At 57.9% G+C, this 15,325-nt stretch overlaps 2 protein-coding genes across 4 annotated transcripts; one reads left to right on the plus strand and one right to left on the minus strand.

The window, feature by feature from the left end:
* The first annotated feature begins 65 nt into the window (after window positions 1-65).
* TK1 (thymidine kinase 1) lies at window positions 66-10,000 on the plus strand. Of its 3 annotated transcripts, XM_060082034.1 has the most exons (7): window positions 66-195; window positions 304-335; window positions 1,378-1,488; window positions 3,720-3,813; window positions 8,485-8,574; window positions 8,879-8,998; window positions 9,088-10,000. In XM_060082034.1, exons 1-7 carry the CDS (start codon window positions 130-132, stop codon window positions 9,286-9,288), a joined length of 714 nt encoding a protein of 237 aa, XP_059938017.1. In that variant the 5' UTR covers window positions 66-129; the 3' UTR covers window positions 9,289-10,000. The 3 variants fall into 3 exon arrangements, with proteins under 3 accessions (XP_059938017.1, XP_059938019.1, XP_059938018.1); XM_060082036.1 differs by lacking the exon at window positions 8,879-8,998; XM_060082035.1 differs by lacking the exon at window positions 304-335 and having other exon boundaries at window positions 109-195.
* A 1,072-nt stretch (window positions 10,001-11,072) lies between these two features.
* On the minus strand, window positions 11,073-14,966 carry SYNGR2 (synaptogyrin 2). Its single transcript, XM_060081454.1, has 4 exons — window positions 14,845-14,966; window positions 12,732-12,969; window positions 12,247-12,386; window positions 11,073-12,157 (listed from the first exon to the last, which is right to left on the minus strand). The coding sequence occupies exons 1-4, from the start codon at window positions 14,941-14,943 to the stop codon at window positions 11,960-11,962; spliced, it is 675 nt and encodes a 224-aa protein (XP_059937437.1). The 5' UTR covers window positions 14,944-14,966; the 3' UTR covers window positions 11,073-11,959.
* Between the last annotated feature and the right edge of the window lie 359 nt (window positions 14,967-15,325).

Raw genomic sequence — 15,325 nt, forward strand, 5'->3', positions numbered from 1 at the left:
CGATTGGCCCGCGCGCCGGGGATAAAGAAGCACGGCGCGGGAACTGGCGCGAGCCTGCGCGGCGGCGGCGGCGGCGGCGGCGGCGGCGGAGGAGGAGGGTCCTCGACTTTTGATCTCTCTGAAGGCACCATGAGCTGCATCAACCTGCCCACCGTGCTGCCCGGCTCCCCCAGCAAGACCCGGGGGCAGATCCAGGTGCGGGCCACGGGGCGGGGCGGGGCGGGGCGGGGGCGGGGGCGGAGTCGTGATCGGGGCCCGGGTGTCCGTGCACACCGGGGCCCAGTGACCTCTCCTTCTCTCCAGGTGATTCTCGGACCCATGTTCTCAGGAAAAAGGTAATGGCCTCGCGGGACGGGGGTGGGCCGGGACCTCTTCCTCCACTTCCCTGCTTCTCCTCCAATCCCCGGGACTCCGTCCTCCTCCCATGACGCCCCACGACCCCGAGCCTGCCGCCCCTCTCAGAGCCCCGCCTCTAGAGCAGCCCCCACTGTCCGACCCCCGCATTCGCGCCCCGGATGCCTCTCCTCCGTGGGATCCTACCGGAGGAGGAGCTCCTCCCTTTCCCGTCCGGGTCGGAACCACTTCCCCTTGGGGTCATTCAACCACCGCTCCTTCCGGGAGCTGGTCACAGCTGCTCACCGTTTAGCCCCTCACTAAAGCCCTCTCTGAAGGGTGCATCTACGGTGGCCAGGCCCTGTGCGCCCTGCAGTATCCGTGGCTTCCTCGCAGTGTGACTGTTTCCTTAGGTGGCCCAGGAGCGTAGTTACTCTCCACACGGAAGAGTCAAGCGCTGGTGCCTTTGCTTCCCTGAAGTGATAGAACCAATCCCAGAGAGCCCCCAGTAACTCCCCTGGCCCCCCTTCCTATATGCGCTGGGGGATCACTCCAGCTCAAATCCCTTGCCCACGATGGTGAGGCTCTCAGGGTGGGCTCAGGGTGGGCTCTTGGACTCAGAGACAAAGCGCGTCCTTTGTTGCACCAAAAGGTTCTGTGAAGTTAGTTCAGGCTATGTGCAGAACTGTGGGGTGAGATTACTTGGGAATGGAATCTGAACCCCTCTCCTGTGCATGTGGTCTTTGCTTTGCCCCCGACAAAATCACTCCCCCATCCCTTCCCTGAATCACATGAGGGCCCTTCTTTGCCACCCTCCCCACAGAGAATGACTACCAGCCCAGACATGCTCCTCCCTCCTGGGTCTAGACTGAACTCTCTGGGTGGGCCCTTTCTGTCCTCACTGGTCCTTCCCAGGCTCTGCCCTGCAGCCTTCCCATCCATTGGTGGGGCTCAGGCTGTATACCCCTAGAAGGCGGTAGGGAGCCCGACTTGTGCTGATGGGGTCTTCCTCGCCCACACTTATGCATGGGCCTTACCTTGCAGTACTGAGCTGATGAGACGGGTCCGTCGCTTCCAGATTGCCCAGTACAAGTGCCTGGTGATCAAATATGCCAAAGACACGCGTTACAGCAGCAACTTCTCCACGCATGACCGGTCAGTCCCTGCCCCTTCTGTCCTGTCCCCACACCTTTTGTGAGAAGCCCAGTGACGAGTCACAGAACTTACTGTCAGAACTCTTTAGAGAGGATGGTTAATAATGCTGATGCCGGGCAGCGAACCGTTCAAATCTGCAAACTTTCCAGGTTGCTTGGCAAGGTACCCTAGAACTTGGCCTTTCTTGGGGCTCTAGCCCAGTGGTTCCTAATGGGACGTGATTTTGCCCACTAGCGTCTATTTGCAATGTCTGGAGACGTTTTTTAGTTTTCACAACAGGAGGAGGTAAGGGCATGATGGCAACTAGCGGGTAAAGGGCAGGGACGCCGCTACACCCTACAATGCACAGACAGCCCCATAACAGAGAATGATCCAGCCCCGAATGTCAGTAATGTCTGGCCAAGGTTGAGAAACCCTGCTCTTGACCTATGTGGAGGTTGCAGACTGGTTTTGTTGGCCTGCAGGCTGAATTTTATTTAAGTTTTTAGTTGGCTTGTCCTCGCTGACTCTGTCTTGTGGCCTTTGTGCATCCCCCTTTTATGTTTATCTGCCTGTGTCCTGTGGACATTTCAGCCTGCAGCCTGAGGTTGGGAGGTTAAATTTAGTACCACTCCTGCCATTCCGTACAGCATTTAGGGCCTGATGTTTTGGAGCCTGAGACACCTTTCTCGTCTTCCAGATTTATCCACCTGAGCCCCCGGCATCAAGGCTGTGCTGTGTGTGGCTTCAGGGTGGGAGTGCGGGGGGGGGGGGTCTGAAGCTGGGCAGGTGGTGAGGCGGAGAGGGCCCAGGACTTGGAGTTAAGTTAAACGTTGACTGACGTTTCCTGGACATGCTGCCTGATGCAGGTCATTTACATCTCCAAGTTTGCTTTCTCATCCCTAAAACATAGGTGTCCGCTGCTCAGGACGCGGGGAGTGTCAGGGGAGGACAGTGAAAGCAGTGGAGAAGATTAGAAGTGCAGCTTCTGGGTCTGTCAGATGCGGGTGGAATCCAGGCTCTGCCCCAGTGTCACAGATCCTCTCTGACCTGGGCTGTAGAGGCCCAGACGAGCTGCAGCAGAGGCCTAGCGCTTGGCATTGGTGACAGTGCTCCAGAGACGCTGCTCTTGCTGAAGCTGGAACCGGCTTACTGTGTTGCCTGCAGGATCACGGCAAGATAATCACTAAGCAGTAGTTGTAAAGTTTTATATAAATATATAGCTGCAAAACTGCAGAGCCGTCAGGAAACTCCTAGCTCCTTGGAAGGGTAGTTCAGGGGAGCAGGCAAAAAATGGAAACAGAAGAAAATAACATTGCAGAAAAACATAGGAACTATTTTAACAGAAGACAAAGAACAGCATTCCTCTTCCAAAAGGCCTGGCTGTGGGGCAGCGTGGGGTCCACCGTGTCATTTAACGCACTGGAACACTCCCACACACGGCCTTTCACTTTCAGACTCTGCTGGGTAGGAACCTCCCCTCAGGACCCACGAGGCAGCAGTGTGAATGCGGGTTTGAATCCTGACTCTGCCAGTTAAGAGCTCTATGATCTCCGAGAAATCCTTTCATCAGCCAGAGGAGTCAAACGGAGGGAATTCTGGGTCACTGCACTGCTTGTTGGTGTTCGTGGCTTATCTCTGCTGGGGCACGGGGCTCCTAGTCTTAGATTCTGGTGCTAATGGTCTGCCCAAGGCCATGGTAGGACTTTCATGGGCCCTGGGTACTTTCTGCCTTCATGGGCCCCTTCCTCTATAAAGAAAAAAATCAAAAATTATAATTTATGACTGCATTGATATAAAGACAAAGATAATCCAGATTGAGTTACATTTATTCTGATTTTTAAAAGAAATTAAAATGTTTCATTCATCCCCAAAGCATCATGGGCCCCAGGCACTGTACCTGATGAAGTAACACTGTCTGCACCCCCCCCACCCCCACCCCCCCACACACTAAGCAGAGCAGAGAAGTGCTTTGCATCTGGGTTGAACTTTACATTGGGCATTGCTAATTTCCAGTCCAAAGCGTGAAGTGAAATAGCTCTTGTTGAATAACTGGTTTTCCACACAAAGGCCTTTACTCTTCTCCCCAGATGCCTTCCCACAGGTGCTAATTTCTCAAAGCTCTGGGCAGACATCTCAGCCTGCTTTGCAGGTAGGGGGTGGTCATGAGACCGGTTCCCTGGCCCCTCATTCTGGTTCCTGGTCTCCTCGGGCTCCCTTGTCTTGCTCACGCTCTGGCTTTCTGTCCCCAGGAACACCATGGAGGCCCTGCCAGCCTGCGTGCTCCGGGATGTGGCCCAGGAGGCCCTGGGCGTGGCTGTTATAGGCATCGACGAAGGGCAGTTTGTAAGTTGACTTGTCCTGATAGGACTCTTCCTGTGAACTCAACTGTCCCCCTTTTTCCTCTGCTAATTTGGAGGTTATTGGTTCAATTTCTGAAATTTTTATAAGGTAAACATTGTTAACTTGCTTTAACTAGTGTCTGAATACCCTTTGAATTCCCTTTACTGCTTTCTGTGTTACTGTTATATGAAATTTATCGTACCTTAAAAAAAAAAAATTACAGGACTTCCCTGGTAGCACAGTGGTTAAGAATCCTGCCAATTCAGGGGGCACGGGTTCAAGCCCTGGTCCAGGAAGATCCCACATGCCATGGAGCAACTAAGCCCGTGCGCCACAACTACTGAAGCCCATGCGCCTAGAGCCCGTGCTCCGCAACAAGAGAAGCCACCGCAATGAGAAGCCCGCGCACTGCAACGAAGAGTAGCTCCCACTTGCCGCAACTAGAGAAAGCCCAAGCACGGTAACAAAGACCCAACGCAGCCAAACATAAATAAATAAATAAATAAATATTTTTTTAAAAAGAAGCAACAATGAGCAAAAGAGAACCAAACCCTCCCTATACACCAGTGTTTAGAAATCAAATTTTTTGTTTACTGTAAAAAAATTTTTTAAATATATATATTTATTTATACCCCTTGGAGAGGGGTATATCTGAAGACCCCACGCTATAAGCTGAGGGTGCGGTGGTACGTGGGCAGCTGGATCCTGGGCATGCCAGCCTCACAGTGTCACCCCGAGTGCTGGTCTTACCTCTGTTTCTTTTTTTTGGCTGTGCTGGGTCTTAGTTGCAGCACATGGGATCTTCGTTGCAGCGTGCAGGATCTTTAGTTGCAGCATGTGGGATCCAGTTCCCTGACCAGGGATTGAACCCAGGCCCCCTTCACTGGGAGCACGGAGTCTTAACCACTGGACCACCAGGGAAGTCCCTGGTCTTATCTCTGTTTTATCACAGTAATAAGAGGGGTCATCTAGGAAAGGTTAGGACTGCACATAAAAAGGAAGTCCATAATTTACTGCCGTCATCTTATGTCCAGAGACCACCAGGACTGAACAACTTGGGATTGTTGTTGCAGGGAGACACCCGGCATGGGAACTGGACGGTGTAGGTGAGGGGCTTAATTAGAGAGGGCTTGGTTATTAGGATGGGGGCTGTTTGGCTCTTGATTCGGTGTCGTGGGAAGGGAGATGATTCTGACCAGCATCTTAAACCTCACCTATAGGGAGGGTGGACCAGAAGGAGGCCGAAGCAGCAGCAGTGACTCCTTTAGCCAGGAGAGGGGACATTTGGTACATTGTAGCCTAGACGATGTTCACGTTCTGTCCGTACTCACACATGCTTCTGGAGGGGTCCACACAGCCTGTGGGACCTTAGTTCCCTGACCAGGGATTGAACCCGGGCCCTCAGCAGTGAGAGTGCGGAAACCGCTGGGACCACCAGGGAATTCCCTAGGAGGGGTCTGGTTTTGTCTTGACTATCACGGTCACAGAATGGCCTTGTCGGAAGTTTGTATTTATAGATCGGGCTCATATCACGTGTTGTGACCATTTTTTCCTCATCAGCAAATACCTATCCTTATGAACGTACCATGTCTTACATGAGCTGGCCCCTTGGGTGTGGCACTTACAGGCTGTGACGGACGTGTGTGTGGACATCCTGGCTATCGTCTGGTGTATTGGGGTTTAGCTACTAAGTAGAATCACTGGTCAAGGGACCGATCTCATTCATTCATTCAGTGTTTTCTGAGCTTGTGCTGTGTGGCAGCAATGTTCTAGGTGTTGGGGATACAGCCAGGGTCTCGCCCTTGCACTTACATTCTAGTTGGGTGAGAGAAATAAGTAAAAGGTGGTGGCAACCGGGGGAGAAAGGCACTGTGAGGGGATAGAGCTAAGGTGGGGATGGTGCTTTATGGGGACGGTCAGAAAGGGGCCAAAAGGAACGCGGGGTGAAGGTTCCCAGTCAGGAGTGTGCTTTTGGGCATGTCTCAGGAGCAGCCAGGAGGCCAGGGGCTTTGGCCAGGTCAGCGGGAAAGACTTTGGCGTTAACCCTGGGAGAGACTGGAAGCCGCCCAGGGCGTCTCCTCTGCTGGAGGAGCATGGACGGCTGGGGGGGGGGGGAGGGGGAGGGCGGGGGAGAGGCATCTGGGTCTTTGTGGAAATCCCCGGCGGAGGGCGGTGGAGGGCAGGGTGGTGGCGGCTGCATACACACATCCTGTTCCAACTGCCTTTCTCTTTTGTTACTCCAGTGGCTGACATCGTTTTCCCTGTGTTTCTACTTTTGTAAATTGCCTCCTTCTCTTGGTTGATCTTTCCTCTACAGGACATGATGTAATCGGTGCCAGTTTGTCACATGCTGTAAATATTGCTTCCCTGTTTATTTGCCTCTGGATTTGGTCTGTGCATCTCATTTAGTCTTTACCATTCATGGTGGAACGGTTGAATGTTTCACTGTCACATCCTTCGTTCCTGTCCTCTGTGGCCTTTTGCGCCTTCGGCACCAGCCTGGCTGCCAGGAAGCCGGGCCTCCACCGGGGCAGGGCCGGGGTGCTTCCCTCGTGCATCATGAGGGCGCCACCTCTCCGCAAGATAAGGACGAGGGTGAAACTACTTCTTGGCTTCCTCATCTCCCCTTTCGGTCCTCTCCCCTCATCAAACCTTGTTCAGGAAGTGGCTCACAGCAGGTCAGCCCAGGTGCTGGATCGGCAGGTGAACCAAATGGGTAGACTTGTCACCATCAAGAAACCCCCCGTTACTCTTCTACCTGGATCCCGTGCGGTAAACATTTTTGTCTACCAAGAAAACCCTACGTTTACTAGGTCCTCTGAAGTTCCGCTTTGAATGTAACCTGTATTAGAGTCTATGGCTGCTGTAACATGTACCACAGACTGGGCGGTTTAAACCACAGACGTTTACTTCCCACAGCCCTGGAGGCTGGGAGCCCAAGGTCAAAGTGTGGACAGGGTGGGTTCCCACTGAGGCCGAGAGGGAGAATCTGTTCCAGTCCCGTCCCCTTGGCATGCAGGTGGCCATCTGCTCCCTGTGTCTGTCCCTCTCTGTGTCCAAATTTCCCCTTTTTACAAGGGCACCAGTCATACTGGAGTGTGACCCTACTGACCTACTTTATGACTGGGTACCTCTGCAAAGATCCTCTCTCCAAATAAGGTTCTGAGGTATTGGGGGTGAGGGTTTCTACATATGGATTTGGGGGGTGGGAAGGGACACAATTCAACCCATAACATAACCTAAAAAATTTAGTGGCAATAAAAACAAACGTCAGTAATGTGGTTGGTTACCAGTGGGCATTCTGGGATGTTGCAGACAGCTCTGACCTTACCTTCGATCATTCAGGAATCCCAGCTGGGGGCCCAGGGTTCAGTGTTTGGGTGGGGGAGGGGTGGCATGTGAACAGGGGACAAAGTTTAAGTGGAAGAATTGAAGTCTCTGATGGTGGGCATCGCTAGAGCGGGCAAGGCCAAGGACCCTGAGAGGTCCCCAAACCCTGGTGTGGAAAGACCCACATCTGATGAGGCCTGGGCAGGGAGAGTGAGACGCAGGGGGTGCTCATCCCAGGGCGGCTTTGCCCCCGGCCCCTACCCGGGGGTTATCTGGCAATGTCTGGAAACCATTTTCTTTGTGACAATGGGGGTAGGGGTGGAGGGCACTGGCTGACAGCTCCTTGCAGGCTGGGGGCTGCATTTCTGTGACCTGTGATGAGTCCTTTAGAGAAGAAGAGGGGCCTCACCTGGAGCCAGGCTGGAGCCTCTGGGTGGGAGGTGCTGTTTCCGTAGCTCAGGCTCAGCAGCCCTGCAGAGGCCGTCAGATCTGGCTTCGGTGAATCCCGCTGGAACTGATCCAGGTTTTCTAACCCCTCTCCTGGTCCTCGTCTTGCCGAGCCCTCAGGTCTTGGTAACTTTGCACCTACATGAGCGGCCTGGAGAGAGACCCTTTGCCCAAACACAAGAACTCCCCACTTCACCCAACCCAAAGACCTATCTAGATAGATGATTGACCAGTGAAAGTTCACCAAAGAATTTAAGTAGCAGCCTCGCCCTGAGCCACTTGAAATTTGATTTACCAAGTAAGTGACCTTTCTTCAGGCCCTGTATTTAGAAGGGTGTGCTGTGCCATCCTGCTCCATAAGTGGCCAGTGGAACCCTCACCCCTTCTCAAGGCGTCACACAGCACATTATGTTTTTAAAAAAAGGCAAACACACAGAGCCTACCTCTCAGCCAAATAGCATATGTCATAAATTATTCGAGGGTCCTTAATCCTTAAACACCAAGGGCCATCCTTGCCTTTTCTTGGGCTCAGAAACGTGAAGTCATTGCCAAGGTCACAGCTAATGGGTCCAACCAAGACCACGGTTCAAGCCCAAGGCAGCCTCTGGTCTGGGCTTTTGACCACTGCGGTAGCAGACTGCCTCTCCTGGTGACAGTTCCGGGTGCTTGGCCTGGAGCGGGGCCCAGTTCTGCCATGGAAAGCTGGCAGGATGGTGGAGCGACTGGGGCTGCTGCGGATGTGCAGCCTGCGTGCCGGGTGGAGGGTGCTGGGGCCACCCTATTCTCACGCTCCACACCGATCCGGGTGGCCAGAGCTGTGGGGTCCAGCCACGTGTTCGTGGCTCCTGGAAGCTGCTGCCCAGGGCGGAAGCTCACTCCTCCTCTCACCCTTTCCAGTTCCCAGACATCGTGGAGTTCAGCGAGACCATGGCCAATGCCGGGAAGACCGTCATTGTGGCTGCACTGGATGGGACCTTCCAGAGGAAGGTAAGGCGTCTGGTCCAGGTCTCGGGATGGGACCCAGGAAGGAGGAAGGGGCCTGGGCTGTGCACAGACGGACAGCTCACCGCGCCCTGGATGACCAGACTGTGCCAGAGCCCAGGCGCTCAGGCGAGCCAGACCCAGCTTCCTGGTTTGCCCTGGCCTAGGCCGCCTGCTGCAGGGGCTGGTGCTCTGGGGGAAAGCAAGGTCAGGGCCTAGTTTCCTGGCTTCAGGGCTGTGAATCAGAGGGTTTCAAGGAAAAGCCCACCCGGTGAGGTAAGCGCACAGCAGTCTTTCCATGGGAATACAGGCTTTCGGGACCATCCTGAACCTGGTGCCCCTGGCCGAGAGTGTGGTGAAGCTGACGGCCGTGTGCATGGAGTGCTTCCGAGAGGCCGCCTACACCAAGAGGCTGGGCGTGGAGAAAGAGGTGGCCCCTCCTGCCTTCTCCAAGGGGTAGAGGGGAGGGGGTGGTGCTGTGTCCCCGCTCATTGCCGGTGCTTCCTGTCCCATGGCCAGGTCGAGGTGATAGGAGGAGCGGACAAGTACCACTCCGTGTGCCGCCTCTGCTACTTCAAGAAGGCCGCGGGTCAGCCTGCCGGGCTGGACAGCAAAGAGAATAAAGAGAACTGCCCAGTGCTGGGGAAGCTCGGGGAGGCCACGGGAGCCAGGAAGCTATTTGCTCCTCATCAGATCCTGCAGTGCAGCCCGGCCAACTGAGGCACAAGCCCCACACCCAGGATGGGCGCTGACCGGCCACCGGCTCCCGTGCCTGCTGCTGCCCCCTAGCGGGCGCCTGCCCCCTGTGTGCTGCCCGGCCTTCTCGGAGGAGGAAGCGGGGGTGGGGGGGGTGAAGTTTCACCAGCACCCCTTCCCCGGCCAAGGGCCACGGGCCGGTGGTCTGCACATCACACTTCCCTCCTTGCCTGCCCGCCGGCTTCTCTCAGTTCCCTTCCCAGGCTACTCACAATCCACCCCAGGCCGGCGCGGGGTCTGGCCACTGCTGACGTGAGTTCCTCCCTCTCCAAGGGGTGAGGCCGGAGGCGCAAGCTCCTGTGACATCGGTGCTCCTGGCTTCTTCCCCCTTTGTGGCTTTTGCTGTTGAGTTTCTGTTCTCACTGGGAAGTCGGGGCACCAGCACCTCTGGCTCAGCACCGAGCCTCCTCTCGTGCAAAGACTTTAGTCCCCCTGCCTGGCACGGGCTCCTGGCCCCTCTGAGGATGGCTGGACTTGTTCTCTCTTACTTCCCTTTGGGCCGAAAGCCCTTCCTGCTCTGGCGATCATTTTCTCCAGAATTACAGCTTCTTCCACGTGGGTGACACCCTGCTGGGGCTCAGATCCCAGAGGCTTGTCTTTTAAAGCAGGGGCTGTGATTTTTCTGTTGTAGTGTATGAAATTAGTAACTAATGTTAAAATTTACTGGTTGATGAAAGCGTATTTCTCTTTAACTGTCTGGGATTCCCCGGGTCTCACTGGAGACAACTCTGACCTGATTTAGGTGTGGGGATTTCTTTTCAAATCATTTTCCAGTACTACTGACCTCTTAGCCATGACGCTTCTTAACTGAGAAACGATCGTGAAGTGTGTCCTGAGAGGAATGTGTGCCTGCTCTTCTGTCTGGGCAGGTTTCAGGTCAAGATGGGCAGATGAAGGAGCCTGGGGCCCAGGTTGGAAAGATGAAGCTTTGGTCTGTGCTGCCAGATGGGGCTGTGAGGTCAGGTTTTGTTTGTGAAACAGACACTTGACAGTTCAGGAGCCAAGAAGACCAGCTCTGCTGTGCCTCAGAAAATACGCTGTGGGCAGCTTACACGGAGGCAAGAGTGCGCCAGGTCGGGTGTGGGTGGGGTGAGCCTGGGCTGTAGGTGTGCCCCATGCAGATGGGGGTCCGGGTTCCCCACCCTCGCCCCAGCTTCTCCCTCCCCTTTGCTCGCGGTTGGTCCCAGGTTACAGAGGTGCAGTACAGTGATGAGACCGTAATTCCCAAACCCTATTAGTTTTTACTCAGGATTTTGAAACTGTTGGGGCCCACTTTTGACAGCTCCCTGTCTGGGCTCAAAAGGGGAAGCCCCGAGTTGCCCTGGGGGCCCTGGCCTCCTGCCTAAGCCGGGCTTGTTCCCTTGGGCGGGCTGGGCGGTCAGGCCGGCCCCCTGTGTGTCGGGAAGAGGCTGCAGAGGTGCTGAGTCCTGTCTACGGGAAGCAGAGGGCCCCTGCCCCTCCAGGGGCATGCCGGGACCCTGGCAGAGCGGCCCAGAAAAGCCATGTTGTTTACAGGCTGAGCACAGTTACTATTTTAAGATGCTGATGGAGGGCAGCGTGAGCAATGAGACCCTGAGTCGGCTGGTGCGGGGCGGGGGGAGCTGCTAGGCACACTGGAGGGCCAGACTGCCGCAACTCTGTTCAAAATACAGGTTCCGTAAGACCTCGGCCAGAGGGTGTACCTCAGGGTGGAATTTCTCTTCCTCCTACCCCTAGACAGACAGAGGCCCCACCCATGACAGTGGAGATTATGAATGAGAAAAACATTTATTCCATCTCCAGAATTAGTCACAGAATCCAAGGGTGCTGTGCATCTTCCCCCAAGGCTCCGTGATACATTCAGAGCAGCCTGGGGGCTGTGGGTGTGCCCCACACCTCCCAACTAACAGTGGTGGGGTATTTACATAAAGCTGGGTGTTGTCATCAGGCAAAGCCCCTTCCTGCGGCCAAGGGGTGGGAGCAGAGACAGTGCTGCCCGCCCGAGCCCGCTGGCGGGGGGCGGCGCCAGCCCTGCGCCTAGGCTGTCAGGAAGGTGACCCAGAGGCACTGGCACAGAGTCCTGAGCCCAGATCCAAGCGAGCAGACACTTCAGCAGTGAGCACGGGCTGCCGCTCGCAGAGCAGGCAGGGGGCAGGGGGCTGGGGGCAGAACGAACCTGAGTGAGGAGGAAAGGAGCCCCAGCCCAGCGCCAGCAGCAGAGCCGGGGGAAGGCCTCACAGCCTCATCTTTGGCAGAGACCCCCAGATGGCGGTGGCCACCGAGGCCTGCACGTGGCCCGGCTCCTTCAGGCTGGAGAGAAGCTAAGGCACTTGTCAAACCTTGGAGCTACTCCAGGCGGGGTTGGGGATCATTAAAAGCAATGAAAAAACCTGTCCAACCAAAAACCCTTCCCTAAAAAAATGCCCTCGAGGAGTGGTGGGTGAAGCCCCCTGGGGCACAGGCCGAGGCTCTGAGGCCAGCAGCCAGGATGAGGAGGCAGGGGCTCTCTCTCCAGGCCGTGCGTCAGCTCCGACAGGCGCCAGGTGGATCGAGCGGGGCCGGCAGCTCTGGGAGACCAGCCTCCGGGGAGGAGTCCGGGAAGAGGGGAGGCCCCCCAGGCGCCCTCCCTCCTCCCCTTACCATCCCCGGCCGCAGCTCAGTACACGGGGGGCGGCTGGTAGCCCTCTGTGGTCTCGGCGTTCTGGGTGAAGGGCGGCTGTTGGTAGTTGTCCACAGGCGCGCCTGGGTAGGAGGCGTAGGCCGTGCCGGGGTCCAGAGTGGGGTCCACGTAGTTCTGGATGAAGTCGTCCACTCCGGCCTTGTAGCGCTGGTAGGCCAAGGAGGCCAGCACGCCCTGCAGAGAGCCCCGAGGTTTGGGTTCCTCAGCCCTCCACCACCCTTCACCAAAGACCCCAGGACCCTGGCCCGTCCTGGTCCACTTACCCAGGAGAAGACAGAAAAGAAGCTGAAGGTGATGGCCGCCCGGGCTGAGTCGGCTCCCACCAGCACATGTTCCGGCTTGGTGGCTGCCCATTGATTGGCAAGGAAACAGAAGGCAACAAACCACAGGAAGGTCCAGAGAGCTGGGGAGAAGGCCAGGAGGGCAGGGTTAGCTCCACGGAGGAGGCAGGAGGGCAGGCACCTCCTGGGAGGGAGAAGCCTCCGGGCGTGTAAAGGGCACTGATGCAGAAGCCAGGGTGGGGACAGGATGCCATGCTGGGAGTCCTTGCTCCAAGTCCCACTCAGCTCCGGAGGCTTTCAGCAGACGGTGAGAAATCCTTGCGTGCCAGCCTGTCTGCTGGGAGGTCTGGGGACCTGGGGCTGCTCCCACCCCTCCCAAGCCCTGCAGCCACAGCACCCTAGAGCTTTTGGGACCACTGCCGCTCCTGTTCACCCCAAGATCAAATGGAGGTGCAGCCGGCAGATACCTGAGAAGAGCAGGTCGCTGATGACCAGGTACTTGCGGTCAGTGGCGTTGCTGATCTGGGGGAAATAGACGTCGACCACGAAGAAGAAGGCTGAGGCCAGGAAGGCCAGCACCCCGATGGCGCTGCCGAAGCGGCATGCGTCCTCGTTGAGGTTGAACACGCAGTACTGCTGCTGGGACTCGTGGGTGTTGATGTAGCCCTCACCGAAGATGCACGAGAACACGATCAAGGCGAAGACCTGAGGGGGAGTCAGGGGAAGGGCTGAGTGACTGCTACCCTCGTGGGACAACCCCCCAGGTGGCGCACAGAGTGGGGCCCTGGCGGGAGTCGGACACCGGCCTCCTGTGCTCCTGCTGTTCCCCGTGCTCCAGGTCGGTGTCCCAGCCCCTCCTGAACTTGGGGAGCGAGCCCCTCCTTCTCCCTTCTCCTGGGCTATCTCCAGACACCAGTCACAAGTCACGAGGGGCATGGCCGGGGATTCCTGGACTGGGGATGGTGGGGAGCGGAGGGGATCTCCTGGGAGGGGACTGCCCGCCCAGCTGTCTGCCTGGAGGATGGGTACTGGTGGTTAGGTACTTGAAGATTAAGGTCAATCACCCAACCTAAAGCACTCCCACTTTCAGTGAGTTTTAAACAGGATGGGTCACAAAGTCATAGAAACCCAAGCTTGGAGTCTTACCCCCATCACCTGTCTGAGTCACCTCTACAGCACCCAGCCTCTACCTAAACACCCAGTGATGGAGGGCTCCTCCCACCTCAGGAAAGCCATGCCTCCGAGCCGAAATAGTGTCCCCAGACCCCCACCTCCTGGAGCCCCCTCCACCTCTTCCCTGCTGGGCTCCCCAGTTTGGCCAGCTTTTTTCCTACAAGGAATTCTGGCCTCTTTGGCATCCTGGCCCCTGCCCTCCCAGGGAACCCCAGCTGGCCTCCCGCTCATAGTGGGTCCTACCCACACAGGGCACCTCAAGCTGGTCTGCCCAGCAGGCCTGTGGACACAGCTCTGCACTCAGTCCCCTGGATGTACTGGGGTGGGGGTCGAGGGGGTGTAACAGCCAGAACTCTGGAAGGGGCTCCAGGCCTTTGCGAAAAGCCTCACGTCACCTGTCTCCGCCCCAAACTGAAAGGCCACCGCTCATCCCTGCCTTATGTCAGCAGACCCGGGACAGTCTGGACGCCTGGCTCCCTCTGGGACCGGCCCAGGCCTCTCCCCAGCCTGCCCTGCCTGCCTGCACAAGGCCCTCTCAATAGGCTCTGGAGCTGGCAGTCACAAGCCCCACCCCCAGCTGGAGATGAAGCCGGAACTCCGGATGCTGGGAGCAGTGTGCCAGCCTGACTCCTGGCACTGCCATCCCGAAACGTGGGCATCTGCTCCTGGGGTCAGACCCCACAGTCAGGCAGAGCGGGGGTGAGGGTGTCACCAGGGCAACTCGTAGGGCTCCAGTCCCAGGCAGGGGCAGGTGTGGTGTGGGTGCCTCATGCCCAGCCCTCTGCCTGCGGGCTGGCTGACAGCTTGTTCAGCTTTGGGCTCTGGTTGTCCAAGAGCATGGGACCTCCCACCAACGCCCCACCCCCGGTAACCTGGTACTGGAGCGCTCATCCAGCTCACATGGAGGGGAACATCCTGGGGTCACCTGATCTTGGATGGGGAAGCAGACCCATGGGCTGCTCTTGAGTGGAAGAGAGACTATTTCAGGGCGCCAGGGCGGGCGCCAGGCTGCCCCCCAACCCCACGCACCCCACGTGGCTTCGGAAAGCCCCTTCCTGATGAATTCCCCCAGGGTGGGAGTCGCGGCGTGCCGGCCACCTGTCCTGGAGCCGCCTCAAACTCCTCCCACTGCCAGCAGGGCGACGGGCCTGCTCCCCGCGGTGCCGCCCGGCCGTTCCGCGCCCGGGCTGGGAGGTGGGGGGTGGCGGGACCTGGGTTCGGGGGACGGCGGGGCCCGGCGGGTGAGGGGCTGGAGGGTCCCGGGCGCCGCTCGCCCGCCCTACGCGCGCCGCTCCCACCCCCGGGCCTCGGCCGCCACCACCTGTCGCGCTCTCAGGCTCGCAGCGGCCCCACTCCCCCCGGCCTGGCGACGAAGTCGGTTCCCCGAGGCCCCGCACCCCGGCTCACCAAGCACAAGGCGCGCACCACCACCTGCGGCTGCGTCAGGAAGCGCCGCAGGTCGAAGGAACCGCCCGCCTTGGCCGCGCCGTAGGCCCCGCTCTCCATGTCGCCGCCGCCGCCGCCGCCGCAGCCGCGGACTGCTGAGGAGCCAGCCCGCCGCCCCGCCCCCGGCCCGGCTCCTCCCCAGGGGCGTGGCCAGCACCGCTCCAGGGACCGAGGGCAAAGTCCGCCCAAGGCGAGCGGCGGTGCAGGAGCGGCAGGGGTCCCCCGACAGCCCGGTCTGCGCTTCCAGCGGCCGACATCCGTCCAGCGGCCGCGGACTCATTGTCCAGCCCACCTCTCGGCCGGGGTCTCGTCCCTCTGCTATGCTGGTCCGCAGGGCGACTGGAAAGGGCCAGAGAGTCCCCAGGAAGAGAGGGTCGCAAGGAGGGCCCGCCCCTCTGCTCCAGCCACTCTTTGCCCCTGCACTCCCGCCTCCGCCCCCAGG

Source organism: Mesoplodon densirostris, chromosome 18 (assembly GCF_025265405.1).
Source record: "Mesoplodon densirostris isolate mMesDen1 chromosome 18, mMesDen1 primary haplotype, whole genome shotgun sequence".
NCBI classification, from domain to species: Eukaryota; Metazoa; Chordata; class Mammalia; order Artiodactyla; family Ziphiidae; genus Mesoplodon; species Mesoplodon densirostris.